At 40.6% G+C, this 16,651-nt stretch overlaps 1 protein-coding gene across 6 annotated transcripts in view; it reads left to right on the plus strand.

The window, feature by feature from the left end:
• Window positions 1–16,651, plus strand: part of Cep63 (centrosomal protein 63) — a 50,485-nt gene that overhangs the window by 14,330 nt on the left and 19,504 nt on the right. For all 6 annotated transcript variants that reach the window (XM_041677188.1, XM_041677191.1, XM_041677193.1 and 3 more), the window contains 3 exons: window positions 4,731–4,826; window positions 6,235–6,357; window positions 11,561–11,674. In XM_041677188.1, the coding sequence (XP_041533122.1) occupies window positions 4,731–4,826; window positions 6,235–6,357; window positions 11,561–11,674 (333 nt within the window). The remainder of the gene's footprint in view (window positions 1–4,730; window positions 4,827–6,234; window positions 6,358–11,560; window positions 11,675–16,651) is intronic.

Below are 16,651 nucleotides of genomic sequence, written 5' to 3' on the forward strand. Positions count from 1 at the left end.
GGGTTCAACTGAGAGACCCTGCTTCAGTGGTAAAGTAGAAGGCAGTAGAGGAAGACTCTGATGTCAGCCTTGGAGCTTCACAGGGTATGCTCGAGCTGGTTTTGTGTGTGCACTTACACATATGAGAACAGACACGTGCGCGTGCGCACATACACAGACACTCACATACACACAAAAAGCCCCACTTATTTCTAATGTGTTTGTAATCTCACATGATATAACAACTAGAAACAGGGCTTTAAGTTTTTGTATTTTGTATTCTGTATTTGAGAGGTACAGGCCAAGAAGCAGTTAGTCGCATGGTGGAAGTTGTCCCAGGGCAGGTGCCTGGTGAGATGGGAAGCCTGTGGCCAGATGTGCATCTGTGCCCAGCATCTTCGGTGGGAGTGTTTTACTGTGCGTGAATGTCATTTACACTAAGCCTGAGTTTTGTGGGTGACTGATTTCACCTGTTGCAGGCCCTATCTCCTGGTGGGCTGTTGTTTTTGGCCAGCACCAGCAGCTTACAGACCATGCACAGTGTAAGGCTTTGCTAGCTGATTTCTCTTCAGAGAGTTGAGATCAGGTTGATTTTGATGGAGTCTGCCACTGTTAACTCCAAGTTGACCTAGTGGAACAAATGAGAGTTTGAAGCTCTCTTTCAGTGTTTTTCAGCTGAAAGTTTTTGGACAAGTAGCTTCAGCCTGCTCCATCATGTACAAAGTGGGGACCCCTATGCCAGTACTGCTGTGTAGACTGAGACCATCTTGAAAGAAATAAGTGATATCTAAAGTGACCCCTGAGGGTTGGGGTTATAGCTCAGTGGTGAGGTGCTTACTGACTTCTGTAAGCTGTCCACTGACCTCTGCACATGTACACAATGGATGAAACAAACAATTAGAAAAGAACACCCTTCAGATGGATGACCAGAGCTCCAGGAAGAAAATCTAAGCAAATAGTGGTCAGCTGCAGCAGCTTATCATACATTCAGTATTGTGCATAGTGAAGTCAAACTGGTGATGAATGGGATTAAATTACGTTTTTAATCTCAGGATAACCACCAGGGAATCGGAAATGTAACCATCTGACATTAGACTTGTTATGTCAGTGATTCCTGTGTCAGGCTGAGGGAACCTTAAAGTTTATACTAATTGAGAATATTGTTCAGATTAGTAGAAGGAGATCATAGAATGATGAGAACAGAGTCAGTCCAAAGAGGGCAAGCAGTAAGGAAAAAAGGTGCAGGGCTTATTAAGTATACATAGCACATAAGACAATAATTTAAATCCAAGTAAGTCCGTTAGGCACTGACTCAATTAAAAGACAAAAATTAGCTAACAAAGTGAAAATAATGAACCACGGTTATTTAATGATTGTAAAAGCACATGAAGGTTAAAAGTAAATGGCAAAATAAAAATAGCTGCCACCCAGACACTTGAAGAGAAAGATGATGTAACTGTTCATGCTAGAAAAAGTGTGCTTGAAGTGGAATCGCAGAGCTTGACTAAAGGGGACAGCGGTGCTCCGTCTGCAGGGCGTCAGCCTCAGGATGGCAGTTGTCACCGACACTCTGACCTCATTCTCAGCCATGAAATAGGGCTTTCTGTTTCACCAGCACTCCACTGCACTTGCTCCTATCAGGACCTCGGAAAGCTGCTCACCCTAAATCTACAGCTATGGGGTAGGTAACTTTTCCAGGGCAAACCTCAGCAGGGTGAGGGTGAGTAAGGTCAGCAGGCTCCCATTGCTCATAGAGACAGTTCTGAAACACATCTGTTTGCTTCCTTAGTAGGGTCCCAGGAACACAGCTCTAGCTGCTTACTGTGGTCTTCTGCCCAGGAATAGACCCAATATGGCCCTTCCTTCCTGTCACCTCACTGTGCTTTCCACGGTCACTCCAGTTACCTGTTCAGAAGTCCACATCTCAGATTGCATTTTTAGGAAAACTCAAAATAGGACAAAATAATACAGTAAGATAGTTTTAACCTTTCTTAGATGTATGCAAAAAGTATCAGGACTGTCAGTAGGAATAATGAAGCCACAGTCATGCTTGGGAGTTTTAACACATTTTTCTTAGTAACTGATGGAGGACATTCATAAAGATACCGATTTGAACAGCGTGATCAGCAAACCTGACCTAGTTTGTAACTATAGACCATGACACAAGGAACTGCAGAGTGTGCATTTCTTTCCAGCAGAAACTGAATGATTACCAAAGTCAACTCTATCCTGGGCTCTGGAGTGAATTTTGCCATAAACAAAGGCTTGAAATCACAGATAAACTCTCTTAACATAGCAGAAATAGCTCTGAAAAATCTGTGCATTTGGAAATTAAGAAGTAAGGTTCTGAGTGACTCAGAGAAGTCATAATAGAAATGAAAAGTAGTATAACTATAATGAGAGTTGCAGGGTGCAGTAGTGTCGAAGAGGGCATAAGAGTATGTCAGAAGAAGATAGGTTGAAAATCTATAGGAAGTGATTTATTTCAGAGGTTAGGAAGAAAGCTTGTTTGAAGTAATAAGGGCGGCGGCGGGGCTGCGTCCCCAACACCCCAGCTGCCTGCCCGGCTAGCTTATGCCCCGAAATAATTACACGGACACTGTATTCTTTTAAACACTGCTTGGCCCATTCTCTTCTAGGCTAATTCTCACATATTAATTTAGCCCATTTCTAATCATTTGTGTATGGCACCCCAAGGTGCGCTTACCAGGAAGATTCTAGCCTATGTCCATCCTGGGTCGGAGCTTCATCCCAGGAGCAGGGCATGGCGTCTCTCTCAGGCGTCTTCTCCCAAGAGAAGAGCTGTCCAGACTCTGACCTCACTTCCTCTTCCTCCCAGCATTTTGTTCTGTTCACTCCTCCCACCTATCCTCTAACCAATAAAATGGGCCAGGGCAGTGCCTTTATTAGCCAATGACCTTCCTCCATCACTTGTTAAATCCAAAAAATTTAGAGGAAGGAAAATTGAAAAATATACACCAAAATTTGAAAGTAAGAATTTGGAAATATCGTGCCATGAGAAGATGTTCAAAAGAAATGGAGGTAACTTGGGCTAGCAAGATGGCTCAGCAGGTAAGGATGCTTGCTGCTAAGCCTAAAGATCTGAGTTCAATCCTTGGTACCCACAGAGTATAGGGAGAGTACTAATTCCCACAGGTTGTCCTCTGACTTCTACTCGGTAACTCTAGTAATCCAACTGTCAGTAGTTAATAAGAATCTTAAAGTGTACAAAGCAAACACAGGATTTAGGGAGAAATTTTATTCATGGAAACTGTAGAAGCCTTAACACAGCTCTCTTGCTATTGATGGAACAAGTACATGGAAAGGCAGTTAAGGTAGAGGATTGACCAAAATCAACTTGACCTAATTCATTTTAAACATGTTCTTTTAATGTGACTGAAGCATTTTATTGCTGTCAGGCAGCTACAGCAGATTAAATTGTGTGTTTTTGTAACAAAGTATTTTTAAGCTAAAACAACACAATAAAAGACAACTTTTCAAGTACTTAGAAATTAAGCAATATACTTCTAAAAAGACCTTTCCAGTACTTGGAAAAGCAATATAGTTCTAAATGACCCTTATTTTAGATTTGTTTATTTTATTTATGTTCACCACATACATCGTGGTACCCACGGAGGTCAGAAGAGAGCATTGGATCCCCTGGGACTGGGATTACAGATGATTGTGAGCTACCATATGGATGATGGGAACTGAATCATGGTCCTCTCTAGGAGCAGTCAGTGCCCTTAATTGCTGAGCTAGCTCTTCAGCCTCCCAGATACCTTTAAATCATGAAGAAATCACAGTAAAAATTAGAATGTACTTTGATAATGAAAATGACCTTCCTGTGGGTCACACTTGTAGGGTTGGATGAATGCTCAGTGGCAGAGTGTGTACTTACACATGCAAAGGCCTGGGTTCAGTCCCCTGTGGATCAGTATTTGTAGGAATAGATGAATGGACAGGGGCAGAGTGTGTGCTTGTCTATGCAGAGGCCCTAAGATCAGGCCTCAGCATAGAACCAAAATAAACTGAAAAACAACACAGCATGCTTCTCACATGGTACCTAAAGAGAATTTTACCTGTATATATCTCCAAATATGTTACAATAGGAAGGCTGAAAATCAGTCATTTAAATAACCATTTTAAGAAATCAGAAAAAGCTGAGACGGTGGCTCAGTAAATTGCTTGCCACACAAGCATGAGTTCAATCCCCAGCACCATGTCCACTGCAGGTGTGACTGCACACATCTGTAATGAACACTGGAGGGTCCTAGTCTAGCTGACCAGATGAGCTATGAAATTGTTGTCACTGGTATCCAATCACTGCAGAATGCGTTAGGATCCCTTCCTTACTCTGATAGTCAGGGAAATTATGAAGTAAGTAGTAGCTACTCATTGTCTTTCAGTCTGTCTCTGATGTTACTGAACTGTGCTTTACTTGTAGAAAGTTTTACAGATTTCTAAAACTGAAATATTTTCGGATATCAAAAAATTTAAACATATGCTATTTTTATGAGAATTTATTATTTATTTTAACAAAGAGAGTTGGGGAAAAAATCAGACAAGGAGTGTGAGTCTTGAACTAACTTTAAATTTGTAAAAGAATTATTTGTATTTTAAGGCTAACCATGTAGATACATTGAGAACGTTAGTTTGCAAGGAAGTGCAAGAATTAGTTTCTTTTTCTGTGTTGCAGGGATATTATTTCAATGCTAATACTGAATTGTACTACCCCTTTCTGCTTTTAGATTGGAATGTTGCATCAGCAGATAGAAGAACATGAAAAAAACAAGCAAGAAATGGCCATGGAGTATAAGCAGGAGTTAAAGAAGCTGCAGGAGGAAGTGAGGCTTTAGTTCTGGGATGTGATGTGATGTGATGTTCTTTCTCTGTAACCCTTGACTGGTGTTGAGAACTGGTTACTACTTTATATGGTAGGAAATACATATCGTACAGAATATCCTGTGGGAAGAATGTGGTAGAAATATATTTTCTGACCTTGAATCTCGACAAAGAATCTTGCCTAATACACTTGATGTTACCTAAACCAGCAATTGAATGAGCACCTAGAGGAAAAAGAGCTATAATATTAAAATCTTGATACCAGAAAACTTAATATTTTAATTTGTAAGGTAATTCAGTAGCTGATTTTTAAATATTGAAAGAGACAAAAGGCTTAGAAATATTTTGGAATTAAGAAAAGCAAGGGCTGCGTAATGACTCATTGGGTAGAGACCTGCAAGCTGTCCTTTGAACCTCCCTTGGTAGGCTATAGAGTACACACTCTAACCCCTCCCCAACACCCCACCTCCCACAAATAAAGAAATAAGTATTTTTAAAAGCTTTTTTTTAAAGGAAGAAGATTGGGAGGCAAGAGCTAGCTCAACAGTTGAGTGTAGTGCCCTTGCAGAGCACCCCAGTTCAGTTCCCAGCACCCACATTAGGAAGCTCACAACCACCCAGCACTCCAGCTTGAGGGATCTGATGCCCTCTTCTGGCTTCCGTGGGCATCTGTACTTGCATGTACATACCCACGTAGAGACATAATTAGAACACACATAATTAGAAATTAAGAATAAAATCTTTAAAGTGAAGAAAATTTTATTTCAGTATTTAATTTACTTTTTAACTTTGGGGGAAATTGCTTTTGTTTTGGTTGAAGTCAAAGTCTGTTTACTGTGCATTAATGCCCTTAAGAGTATGTCTTGAGACCCACTGACCTAAAGGGGAAAAGTTACTGCTTCCTCTTTTATGTGGAGTGGGTCATGGGGGTCTGTGAATGCATTGCAATTGTAGTAAAACCAGACTTTTTGTTTTCTTTTTTCGGCCTGGAAATTTCATTGCTAGCATTTATTTCTCACACATACACATGCAAGCAGGCATGTACTTTGAGGTAAGGAATCTCAGGCTGACCTCAGATTCTTCATGACCTTGATCTTCTGATTTTTTCCTGCCTCCACTTAACTGTGTGATTACCACATTTGCTACCACACACAGTTTATGTGGTCCTGGGCATCCAGCCCAGACCCAGTGCTGACTAGGTCAGCATTCACCAGCAGAGCTATATGCCAGCCCTAGAAGTTTTAGTTGTTCTTTTCCTTTTTTTTTATTTTGCTTTGCAACTCTGGCATGCTTCCAATCTATTTTCAATAGGATAATTTAGTACTGCTTTTGCTTTATAATCCCAATTTGTCTGACCACCACAGTTTACTAGCTCTTAAAATTTAAGTTAATAAATAACTGTTTTTACAGTTAGGCAGACTGAAAAGAAGCTATGAAAAACTGCAGAAAAAGCAACTAAGAGAATTTAGAGGAAATACCAAAAGTCTGCGGGAGGATCGGTCCGAGATTGAGAGGCTGACTGGAAAAATAGAGGTATGTTCACAGCAATAGTCTCAGTCGTGACCGTCAGCCATTCTGTAGGAAAATGCTATTTCCCATGAACCCGTTTCCTGAAGCGAGTTCCTGCCATCTCGGGGGCTGCCTCTGAGCTACTCAGTAGTGGGTGAGTGATCCACAGTACAGCCAACCCATCCTCACTTGCTCCCCTGTGGCTGATGGGGTTCTAGGCCATCAGTAATTCTCAAGAGGGTAGTTCTACCCTACAGGGCCCTTGGAAATGTGTGGAAGTTTTGCTTGTTTTTTGTTATTGTTGTTAAGATGATAGAGCATGAAATTGGCATTTAGGGTACAGGGAGCAGGGGTAGCCAACATGCTTGGGACTGTATCCTGGAGAAGATCCTAGTTCAGTACCTCCCATTGTGAGAATGGTGACCATCAGTTAGTAGCAGCATCCTGTTATCACCGTGTTCCCACACCTAACTGAGTAGGTGTTAGCAAATGTGGGGAATTCTTGGCTTTTTCTTGCAGAGAGTGCTCTGCACGTCAGGTGGTTTAGTTTCAGTTCCCGTTTAGATGGGGCCGGAGTTACAAAGGGTTTGCCTCCCTCTGCTGATTTTGTATTTGCTCTGTAACTCCATGATTACTGACAGGAGGCAGTGAGTTCCCTCTCTGTATGAGCTCTGCAGTGCCTTGTAACCGTCATCAGGGTGCTTTGCACTTCAGAGAGTCTGATTCAGAGTAGGCGTGGGATCTAGGAATCTACACTTTACCCTATTTGAGCAACACCGGTCAGCACCTCTGTGTGACTACTTAAACATTTTCTGTTCTGGGTTATCTGTCACACACAGATGCCAGTATACTTTACTGTCTTGAACTGTAACTCTCATGCTTAATGTTCTTTTATACTTTAATGTTTTTATAGATTTAGAACTTGGACTCAAAATACTCCACACATACTGCTTCCCCTCCAGCCGTCTCCACTGCTACCTTTTCTCCCAGCCCTTCACATCCTTATCATCAACCTACACTACCAACCATGAGCACAGAACCTCAGGAGTTATCCTCTGCCCCAGGTTACTGCACTGACTCTGGGAGGCCGTTTCCAGCTCATTGTTATCCTCTTCAACATTGCTCTCATCTTAACGTTTGAGGGTTTCGTCCACAGACACAGTATATATCACACTCTGCCTTTGGAGTTTCTTAGCATCCTTTCTTCTGTATCTATTCTGTTCTCCTCGTCTTATCCACTTAGTTCCATTGGCATTCCTCAGTTCTCTTTATGAGATGTTTTCAATATATAGCCATTTCCATATTTCTGCCAGTCCATGAGTATGGCAGACCTTTCCATTCTCGGTGTTTTCTTCCATTTCCTTCTTTGGTGTTTAGATTTCATTGAAGAGATTGATTCTTGGGTTCTTAGTTGTGTTATCCCACGGCATATGTATGTGTGTGCATATGTGTATTTACTTAATTCTGCATTTAATTTAATAAATTAAATAATTTATTTTAAAGCTGTTGTGAATGAGATTACCCTTTTGAGTTCTTTGTCAGGGTGTCTGGTATTGGTTATTGAAAAGCTTCTGAGTTTTGTGTGTGGACTTTATATTTTCTGAAGGTGTTCATCAGTTCTGGAAGCTGTCTGGTGGTGGGAATAGAGTTTCATGTATGGGATCATTGTGTCCAAAGAAAGAATTATGTGACTTCTTCCTTTATTTGTATCTCTTTTCTTCCTTTAGCTTTTTGCTCTAAAACTCCAAAGACTGTTGAATAACAATGGAGAAAATGTATGTCTTTACCTCTCATTCTTCATTTTAGTGGCAGTGTTTGGGCTTCTCCTTATTTAGTATGTTGACTATAGGCTTGTGCTATATGTTCTTTATTATGTTGAGATATTATTCTTTACTGTTAGTTTTTTCAAGGCTTTTATAATGAAGGGCTATTGGATTATATCAAAAGTCTTTTCTGCATCAATTAAGAGGGTCATGTGATTTCTGTCCTTGTGTCTGTTAATATGCATTATGTTTGTATATGTTGAATCATTCTTGTATCCTTGTAATGGTGCATACTTGGTCATAGTGAATGATCTATTCTTTCCCTCTAAGGCAGTGTTTATGTTTTCCAATAGGTGTGTTTCTTGCAGAAGATGGATCCTATTTTTTAATTCAATTAACTAGTCTGTGAGGGAGAGAGATACAGAGAGATGGTTATATAGAGTTGAATGTACACATGTCTTTTTGTGCCCATATAAGCACATGTGGAAGCCAGAGGGAGAAATTATGTATCTTCCTCTGCCAATTTCAAGTTTATGTTTTGAGACAGGGTTTCTTAGTAAACCTGAACCTTGCCATTTTGGCTAGGGTGGCTGGCCAAGCAAGCTCCTGGGATCCTATTGTCTCTCCCTCCAAACACTGGAATTACAGGCACACACAACCATGTCAAGTTTTTATGTGGGTCCTGGGGATTTGAACTCAGGGACTGTCACTTTCTCAGTAAGCACTCCTACCCACTGAGTCAGCTCCCTAGCTCTAGTCTGTGTCTTTTGATTAGAGAATTGAAACCATTGCTATTCAGAGATACTAGTGAAAATTACTGTTCATTTCTGTCATCTTGTTTTGTAGTGTCTGGTGTCCTCCTAATCCTCATTTGTCCACTGAAGTTTGATCCTGTTGCATCATGGATGTTGATCTTTCTCATCAGTATGTAGATTACTTCAGTATTACTACAACGAGGTCAAGAATTCCTCTAGTTTGTGTTTATCAAGGAAATTTTTTCTCTTTCCTTCAGTTCTGAAGAATAGTGTGTTAGTAATATTTTGTTGCTGTGCTGAAACACTATGACCAAAACCAACTTGGGGAGACAATTCAGTTTACAGCTTATAGTCTGTCACCAAGGGAAGCCAGGACAGGAGTTCAAACAAAACAGAAACGCAGGCAAGAACTGAAGCAGAGACAATGGAGGAATGCTGTCTTCTGGTTTGCTTCCTCGACTTACTCAAGTGCTTTTCTTACACAGCCCGGACACATCTGCCGAAGGATGGCAGCTCCTACCACAGTCACTAATCAAGAAAGTGCCCCACAGACAATCTGATGGAGGCACTCTTCCCTCTTCCCACATGTCTAGTTTGTGCCAAATTAATAAAAGCCAACTAGCACAGATGGTTCAGTGGTTAAAATAATCTGGTTGGCAATATTGTCTTTCAGAGCTTGAATTACATTGTTCCCTGCCTTGGCTATTAGAATTTTTGTTGAGAAATCTTTTATTCTGATGGCTTTACCTTTGTATATGTCTTTGTGCCTTTTTCTTGCAGCTTTGGTGCTCTCTGTTTTGTATGTTTAGTGTTTAATTATAATATGATGTAGAAAGGTTCTTTTCTGGTCTTGACATTCTAGGTGTTTTTTGTGTCTTGATTGCTCAGCTCCTGTATTTGGGTTTTAACCCATAGCGGTGAGTGTATTTTCTGCTACTTTATCTTGATCTTCTCACTCTTCTATGCTAATGAATTATAGATTGATCTTTATGTATGTATGTGCACATGTGTATGAACATGCATGTGTGTGTGGCGGCTAGAAGTCAGTGTCCGTTACCTTCTACCTTACTTTTAGAGACAGAGTCTCTCATTGAACCTGACACTCACTGATCCGGCTAGCCTGGCTGGCCTGTAAGCCTAGGGATCCCTCTGTTAATACCTCCTTAGCACTGGAATTTCAATTGTGTACTGCCATGCCCAGCATTTTCTAGTGAGTGCTGGCCTATATGCTTGCATGGCAAGCATTGTTTACATACTAAGCCATCTTACCAGCCCCTACATTTGGTCTTGTAATGGTATCCGTGGATCTTGTACATTGTCTTCATACTGTCTTATTATTTTTTTAAAAAAATATTTAATTTAGTTTTATGTGCACTGGTGTTTTGTCCGTATTCGTGTCTGTGTAAGGGTGTCTATACTGGAGTATAGACAGTTGTAAGCTGCCATGTGGGTGCTGGGATTTGAACCCAGGTCCTCTGGAAGAACAGTCAGTCTTTTCAACCACTGAGCCATCTCTTCAGCCCTGACTTTCTTATTATGTTTGTCATTGTCAGGATGTTCTAATTCATCTACTTTGTCTTCAGACTCTAAAACTCTATCTTTGATTTGATTTATTGGAAAGACTTTCCATTAAGTTTTTGTTTGATTCAATAAGATTTTTTATTTATAAAATTTCTGTTTGTTCTTTTTTTTTTCTTCAGTATTTCTTCTCTATTGAATTTCTCCTTCATATCCTGTATTGACTTTCTTATTTCATTTAGATGGTTGTTTATGTCCTCTTTGAATTCCTTCAAAAGTTTATGTCCTGTTTGATGTCATTAAATATTCTTATCTATTTATTCATTTAGTGTGCATGCCATGTACATGTCACCCTCCAGTTGTGTGGCTGGACTCTTTTGTTTTTTAAATACTTTGTAAACCGGTACTGGCACATATGATGGAATGCCATACAGACAGACTGACTGACTGACTGAATGGAATATCAGAAAGCTGAAATAACAATCTAAGGAACAATCTAAAGCTGAGGATTCCTGGAGGACAAAGATGGGACGATTGAGTGTCTTTTTTCTTTGATTTGCCTTATTTTCAGAAATGTCAGGCTCATTTTCATGGTGTACAATTTAAAATTCTGTTCATCAACTATAACTTTTAACTATTTGGCTCTGGGTTGTTAATAAATACCTGTTAAAATGTGGTACATATTTTCCATATTATTCAAGCTTTTGCAATTCTGTGGAATAATAAAATTTTGACTATCAAAAATACTGGTTTAGTAGAATATGAAGTTAGAATTGAGCTATTGAGTTACTGATTTGGAAATCTGTCCAAAGCTCTTCAGTTCTGGGTGTGGATGTCAGGAATTTAGATGGCAAGGGAAATACTGTTATTTCAGATCACTTCTCTGTAAAATTATACGAAATGGTAACAGCCCTTAGGTGGCAGCAGACCTGTGAAGATGCCCATGAGCCCACTGTCAGGTCTGTTTCTTCCTCTTCACCATTAGGGTGTTAAGTTTAGAAAGACAGGCACCCAGAGGCACAGTGTGAGCAGAGTTCATTATTCCTCTCCTGCTCAGCCAGCTAAGCTAATGGAGCTCCTGCTGAGGAGAAGAGCACAGCTGCATCCAGGAGTGGGAGGCTGGGAAGCCAAGTGAGGAGTGTCACAGTCCAGGAAGCACTTAGGTGTTAAGTACTGTAACTGTCTCCTCAGGAATTCCGACAGAAGTCTCTGGACTGGGAGAAGCAGCGTTTGATTTATCAGCAACAGGTGTCTTCTCTGGAAGCACAAAGGAAGGCTTTAGCTGAACAGTCGGAGATCATTCAGGTAAGAGTAAGCTGTCCAGCAGACAGGTTTTGACTGAATTTGACCGACTGCCATGCACCTTCTTTTTTTTTTTTTTAATTTTTTTTTCTTTCGCCACCGCCTCCCATTTCCCTCCCCCTCCCCTATCAAGTCCCCCTCCCTCGTCAGCCCGAAGAGCAATCAGGGTTCCCTGCCCTGTGGGAAGTCCAAGGACCACCCACCTCCATCCAGGTCTAGTAAGGTGAGCATCCAAACTGCCTAGGCTCCCCCAAATCCAGTACGTGCAGTAGGATCAAAAACCCATTGCCATTGTTCTTGAGTTCTCAGTAGTCCTCATTGTCCGCTATGTTCAGCGAGTCCGGTTTTATCCCAGGCTTTTTCAGACCCAGGCCAGCTGGCCTTGGTGAGTTCCCAATAGAACATCCCCATTGTCTCAGTGTGTGGGTGCACCCCTCGCGGTCCTGAGTTCCTTGCTCGTGCTCTCTCTCCTTCTGCTCCTGATTTGGACCTTGAGATTTCAGTCCGGTGCTCCAATGTGGGTCTCTGTCTCTGTTTCCTTTCATCGCCTGATGAAGGTTAATATCCAGGAGGATGCCTATGTGTTTGTCTTTGGGTTCTCCTTCTTGCCATGCACCTTCTGATGGTTGTTGTTCTTTCTGGATTCTCTTTGCTAACCTTTGCGTGGCAAGCCCATCTTCCTCTACTGTGGCTTAGCCTTGTCAGCATCTAGAGCTCAGATCCTCCTCTCCCTGCCTCACCCTTCGTCCACATTGTCTTCACTCTCCTAAATTTGGTTTCTACCTATCCCACCATGCCTCTTCCCTCTCTCTGTCTCTCTTCCCGTTTCTTTCTGCTTCTGTCATTGGTTTTTTTGACTTTGCTTCCGTCTGCTTTGTTTGTTTCCATGACAGCTTGAGCACTTTGGCTAAGGTGCCTCAGCCAGAGATCTCAGTTAGTTTGCCTGTTTGAAAAGCATCTCACTGCACTGGTGTGCACCCGAATGAGAATAATGTCTTGTGGCTACAGAAACTAATGACTTCAGCAAAAACTAAATAGACACTGAATTTTTTCAGGATATGTCTTCTTGGGTCATAGCCAGTTCCTTTGCCTTTTTCCTTTAAAATCAAGAAGACAGAAAGAAATAAACAGAGAGAGGGTGGTGAGTTTGTATAACCACTCTCTGTTACCTGTTGGATACTGGTCAGTAGGTGTGTTATTTGAGGTATGACAATCCATCCACACTGGTAGTTCTCAGTTTCTAGAATGCCTGTAAGTTCAGAGAGCTAGAGGAAGATGTTCTTGTTTTTTTGTTTGTTTTTTCTTTTAAACCTTCATCTTCTTTGGCTCCCTGAGATACCAGTTGTCTGGCACACCACTGTGAGTGGTTTTGTTGTGAGGAACTCTGCTGAGACTTGCAGGACAACCCTACACCCCATAGAACAAAGACTGTATTGTCAAATTCAAGAAGCTACCAGCCAAAGTGGGAAAGTGGAGCCCTCATTGAGGGAGGGCATGGGATGGGGTGAGATTTTAACCTAATTGAGAAAGCCCTATGTTCTTAAAGGCTATATATACACTGCTGTATTCTAATTATAGCCATTAGACTGGGAAAGAACAAATTGAGTTTTTATTTTTTTTAATTCTCATTTTATTCATGTTGTTTATTGATTACATAGCCTTTAAGCCACTGCTATCAAATTACTATTGTGATTAATTCTATGTAATTCAAACTTACTTGTTAGTAAAAATAGAGTTTTTATTTACCATTCACTTGACTAGAGCTAGAATAAGACACTTTTAAAGAGCTGACATCTGTTGTATCCACTAAGGATGTTTGAATAATTCTTATAATAGTTTTAATAATTCTTATCATAGTTTTGTTTAAAATAAAGTTATCTGATAAATGTACTTCTCTTTCTCCTTTGCAAACTAAACTAGAATTAAAGCTTCTTGTGATTCAGTTTGTGTCAATCAATGCTATATGATTATCATTCTTAAACATTTAATTAAACTCTGTGTGCCCATTACCTAGTGTTAATAGTTGTCATCATCTTGTCAATCTTGTGTATGAGTGGGCGTTAGAAATGTATTACAGAAATGTACCTAATTTTCTTTCTTCTTTTTGTTTTTTTTTAAACATGGTATTACTGTGTAGTCCTGGCTGTCTTGGAACTCACTATGTAGACCAGACTGACCTCAAACTCACAGAGATCCACCTGCCTCTGCGTGCCCACCACCACCTGGCTATACCTAATTTTCTCTTCAGTGTGGTATTGAACTCATGGCTTCACTTATGCTAGGCAAGCACTGTACCAGTGAGCTAAACCCCATGCCATCTAAACTGGCTTTCTGTGTGCTGTTCATTAGTGTTAATAACACGTCTCCATTTTTTTGTACAGCTGTTATTTGGAACTTTTTTTTCTTTGTTTGGATATGGCATTAAGAATCAGTATATTTTCTTTTATCTATGTGTATGGGTGTTTGGCCTGCATGTATGCATGTGCACCACTGTGTGCAGTGCCACAGAGTCAGAGCAGGGCCTTGCATTCTTTGGCACTGGAGTTACAGATCCTTGTGTGCTACAGTGTGGGTTTTGGGAACTAAACCCAGGTCCTCCAGAAGAGCAACCTATGCTCCTATCTAATGAGCCACCTGTCCAGCCTGATTGTTTCCGTCTTAGAAAACTAAAACTGGGTACATGGTGGCACACTTTAGACCCAGCAATGGGAGGAAGAGGCAGGTGGATGTATGTGAGTTTGACTAAGCCAGCCTAGTATGCAGAGCGAGTTCCAGGATAGTCAGGGCTACACAGAGAAACCCCACCCCAAAGTTACAATGCAAATGAGACCATCTCATTTCAGAGCAGGTAAATACTTAAAATTTCTGTAGTATGACAGAATGACATTAATAGATAAATCATAACAATATAAGTTAATATTCACTCTGTACAGTTTTCTCCAAGTGTCTAAAAGCCACCCTTGCACAGTTGGCTGTAAGAAGCAGAATCCAGTTGAGCTTGACTCATTACATTTAGTTGATATGTAGGAAAGCAGAAAATCTGGGAGACTGGGTAAATCTTAGGAGAAAAAATTCTTAAGTATTTTTATATCTAAAAATGAGATTGAAAAATAACTTCATGCTCTCGAGTCATGCATTTACTCCAATTCTTCTACTCAGCTATTAAAATTATATACTTCATGCTCATTTTAGAAAAATGAGGACATCCTTTCTATGACTTATTTTTTAAAATGTAATTTTCAAGCTTCAAGGAAGCCATTGTTACAAATAGGGAAATTGCTTAAGAACAGCATGGTTGGAAGGAGCCAGGGCTTTGGTCTTTCCAGGGAATCCTAGTATAAAGGCCTAGTCATTGCAGCACCAGCCCCTGACCTATCTCCCCATCAGTGTCACCTCCAGATGTATCCACGCAGGCCATCATTTCCCAGTGGGAAGCCTAAAGAGCCTGCAAAGCTCTGAGCTCTTTCGCACCTCTGACCCCGCTGTGCCTACCATCCAGCGCAGGTTGACTTGAAGAGCTTTCTGTCTCCTGCTGCAATAGCCCTCTCAGTGCTTCCCTTCCGTCCACTGTCTTCTGTGGAGTTGTAGGAGCTCCCCTCTTCATTCAGGAAAACAATGCTGAATGCTTAGCAAGTAAGGGAAATTTCTGCTTCCTTGAAGTAATTTGTACATGAAAAGATTTCTGATATATTTACCTTTAAATGCTTCTAAAGTCAGCTGTTTAGGAGAAGTGATGATAATTTTAGTTGTTTTTGTGGTTTTCTTACTTGCTTAGTATTGAAAGAGGTATTCTTGATGCTAGTGCCACTGCAGGATATAATGTGAGTTGCACAATTTACCATTATTTTTGTAGTTAGATTTCAAAGGTAAAAAGAAATTAATATGTTTTATTTAACCCAGTATGTCAAATATTATCAGTTCAGAATTTGCATTCTTTTTTAAACCAGGCCATTGGCACTCCCTTGTGTGCTTTACTTTAGAGCATTTCTAAAGTCAGAGTAGCCACAGCGCAGCGGTCAGTCTCCACATATGGCCCTTACTGCTCTAGTGCACAGTACAGCCTGGGTATCATTTCTAGTCAGTGCCAACACTGTCTTTTTACATGGGTGAAATAGTGAATGATTAAAAGAAGACTTGATTTTCAAAACTGAGAAGCTAATTTAAAATAGCAAATCTGGTTACACTGTTGTTTAATACAGCTAAAGCTTCAGAACTGAATTTGCTTCCAGTGTTACATAGTCATCTTAGTGTTACGTAGCAATCTCAGTGTTACATAGTGGTCACAGTGTTACATAGTGATCACAGTGTTACCTAGTGATCTCAGTGTTACATAACAATCACAGTGTTACATAGTGGTCACAGTGTTGAGTTTTCTGTGTTGTCTGTCCCCCAGAGCTCTCATTTGGGCAGAGGTTTCCAGCTGTGTCCTGTGAGCTCCAGGCTAGTGGATAGGTTAGGGTTGGAGTGAACCTAGGCTCAACAAAGAGCCACAGATTTTCTCCTTCCTACCCTCAACCAATCTCTGTATTTACTTCTGCAGAGGGTTCTGTGGAAGATATCCTCTTGGTAAGAAGATTAGATTGTTTTTGAAAGTGTAGAGACAATTGCATACATAGCAGTTAGCAGTCAAGCTGGGCTGACTGTCACACACACCATTCTAGGGATCTGGTCAAAAAACAAAGCAGTTGCCTCTACACTAAAGCCTTGAGCTCTCATTTACACAAACACTGTTTGTCTGTTTTTGCCTGCCCTCCCTCCCTCCTTCCCTCCCTCCCTCCTTCTTTTTTTTTCTCTCTCTCTCCCAGCAGTATCTTTGTGTCACCATAATTTAAAGTACAAGAGTTTGATCCTGTATTATATACAGTAGACTCTTTAAATCTGTAGCAGATGAATTCCACAGAGATATTTCTGTTTGAATTTCTAAAATAAAACTGTGTGTCTTTTTCTTAAAAGATGTTTAAAATAAAGGAAGTTTACCTT

Source organism: Microtus oregoni, unplaced genomic scaffold, assembly GCF_018167655.1.
Source record: "Microtus oregoni isolate MIOR12 unplaced genomic scaffold, Mior012 000028F_ref0000031, whole genome shotgun sequence".
NCBI classification, from domain to species: Eukaryota; Metazoa; Chordata; class Mammalia; order Rodentia; family Cricetidae; genus Microtus; species Microtus oregoni.